Raw genomic sequence first — 2,500 nt, 5'->3', positions numbered from 1 at the left:
CTATGAAATGCACTTTCCAGGTAATATTTCTTCTTTTTCACTTTGCCTAATCGAAAGAAGAGCGGGGCCCAAGAACCTTGAGCGACCGATGTTTCTGTGATCGAATTTATTGGGTAACGAATTATAATGCAAAAGGAAGCCTTCGGTATGATGTCATTCACAAGGCGTTTTCGTCAAAACCATGTGACGCGTTTTTGACATTCAAATATGCCTATCAAAAATCTACAGATAAAGGAAAAGTCGAAGGCCACTGCGGGAGTTTCATTAACAAAAAAAAAAAAAAAAGAAAAAAAAAAAAGAAAAAAAACGGAACTCCCTCACATGGTGTTTTAGGTTGTTATCTTGGGAATTTGAACACAATCAGTTGAACGTTCATACCCTACCAATTCGCTTAAGGATGATACACTTTCGTAAAAACGAACTACGGTTTTTTCGCTTCCAAAGTTTTACAACCTTCTCACGTCTTTTGATCCACCACCTGTCAATAGGCCTTTCCACATACTGTCACCAGAATTTCCAGCATAATAGGGCCTCAGGCGCAGAAATATAATTAGGGCATAATCCAAGCAGAATAGGCCATATTTGGCTAGATCTATGGATGTAGGGCTTAGGTATCAATTGGGACGAAAGCTCTCTCCCTGTTGTATGATATTAACTTATTTTTTCCTGTTAGTTAAAGATATCGATCCACTATCTAAAAGGAGAGAGAGGATAATTACAATAAGGAAAATTTCAATGACAGCAACAGCCTGTCGTTTGCCTTTTAACGTCAACGCGATGCTAAATTTCTCTATTTTTGTTTGCAACCACGCCGTTTATTCAGAGATGGCGTTTAATCAAGTAAATACCGAATCCCCTCGTCGATGAGACACTATCACTATAAATATCTGAAATACCTGCACATCTGTCTTGCTGGCCATACTGTTAAGTTAAGCTGCAACTGGCACGTATCTGCAAAAGCGACCACAACGCTCACTCCAAGCGATACTTGGCGACTGGACGCAATGACTCTCAAACACGCTCTGATGTAAAACGGTATTGCTCCAACGCCCAACCCTCTACAAGCGTAGCTTACAGGCGATGTCTTGATGTGTTCATTGCACCAATCCTTTGTTCGCAATCTGAGTTCACTGGTCTGGAAAGTTATTTCCGTGGTAACTGGAAGAATCCTGACACTGGCATAACTAAAGACCCACCGAGGGGCTCTGCGCACAGATGGAATGTATAGATGTACGCCACTAACTAAATCGTGCACAACGTCACTCTGTCCTTCATTGAACTTCCACAAAATTGCAAGGTGGGGTGCCGTAGAAATGACATTTATTCTCCAACTAGCCTCTACCTCGTGCAAACTGAATTTGCGATTCCAGAAGCGAACTTCATCGATAACGCCATAGAAACCCCGCAACCGATCGCCTTCTTGATTGGTAGTTTCTAGGGCTGGAATCCATTGACCAACCGAGATGGTACATGCTCCTCTTTTCAGTACTCCAGAGATCATGTTGTAACTCGCCTGACGAACAACACCAACGGAATTGATGTGGTACAAAGTGATTGCACCGGTAACATTATCATATACGAAGGTTACCTGGTTCCAGGCTTCTATCTCTGGAGAGAGCACTGTATACCAGACCTCCACTCCAATTCGCACTTTCAAATTCACCTCAATAAATAACGTTAGCGTTATTGTCTTGCTGTATGTAACACGGACTCCTCCAGGGTTTGATTTAGTAAGAATCTTAAACAAAAGTTCGACGGTGATGGCAGGGGAATGAAATACTCGGGAATCAAATCAGTGGAGACGCCAACCCGCTTAAACTTGAGAGCGTATTCTGCACCGGTTACTACCCGTTCCTCTTTGTAGTCGCCATAGTTGTATATGAAAAGGCTATCTTCGGCAGAAACTCGCCAGGTTTCCTCTAAAGACGACCCACTTATCACCAGTGAAGTCATTCTCTCTGTTGCCAGTCCCAATTTCACACAATGCAGTTCGCCCCTTTCGGTTGCATAAGGGACTCGAATCTGATATATTACCAGCGATCACGAGTCCTTTCAACAACACGAAGGCTGGGTTGAATTTGAGATGTTGTTCACCACTGACCAATTAAGGACCTCTTTTTCGCCAGTAATAGTAGTTGAGAGTATGTCCTGCCTCCAAAAATAAAACCTGCCGTCGACGCCTTGAAATGTCGAGCTTTTGTCGACCAGCGAATTCTGCCAGCCTACCATTCACCAAACAACAGGTCGGTTGCTTGCATAATAAGGAGCGTGGAATTTTTTTTTCTTTTTTTTTTTTTTTTTGTTAATGAAACTCCCGCAGTGGCCTTCGACTTTTCCTTTATCTGTAGATTTTTGATAGGCATATTTGAATGTCAAAAACGCGTCACATGGTTTTGACGAAAACGCCTTGTGAATGACATCATACCGAAGGCTTCCTTTTGCATTATAATTCGTTACCCAATAAATTCGATCACAGAAACATCGGTCGCTCAAGGTTCTT

The 2,500-nt window shown here is 42.3% G+C and overlaps 1 protein-coding gene across 1 annotated transcript in view; it reads right to left on the bottom strand.

The window, feature by feature from the left end:
• The window catches only part of LOC138060166 (uncharacterized), a 17,703-nt gene extending 15,742 nt beyond the window's left edge, over positions 1 to 1,961 (bottom strand). The window contains exon 1 of the mRNA XM_068905891.1: positions 897 to 1,961. Coding sequence (XP_068761992.1) covers positions 897 to 1,501 — 605 coding nt within the window. The 5' untranslated portion in view covers positions 1,502 to 1,961. The remainder of the gene's footprint in view (positions 1 to 896) is intronic.
• Positions 1,962 to 2,500: the final 539 nt, after the last annotated feature.

This window comes from Montipora capricornis, chromosome 8 (assembly GCF_036669925.1).
Source record: "Montipora capricornis isolate CH-2021 chromosome 8, ASM3666992v2, whole genome shotgun sequence".
NCBI lineage: Eukaryota > Metazoa > Cnidaria > Anthozoa > Scleractinia > Acroporidae > Montipora > Montipora capricornis.
The sequence above is the reverse complement of the archived record's forward strand: the minus strand, read 5'-3'. Positions and strand labels throughout refer to the sequence as shown.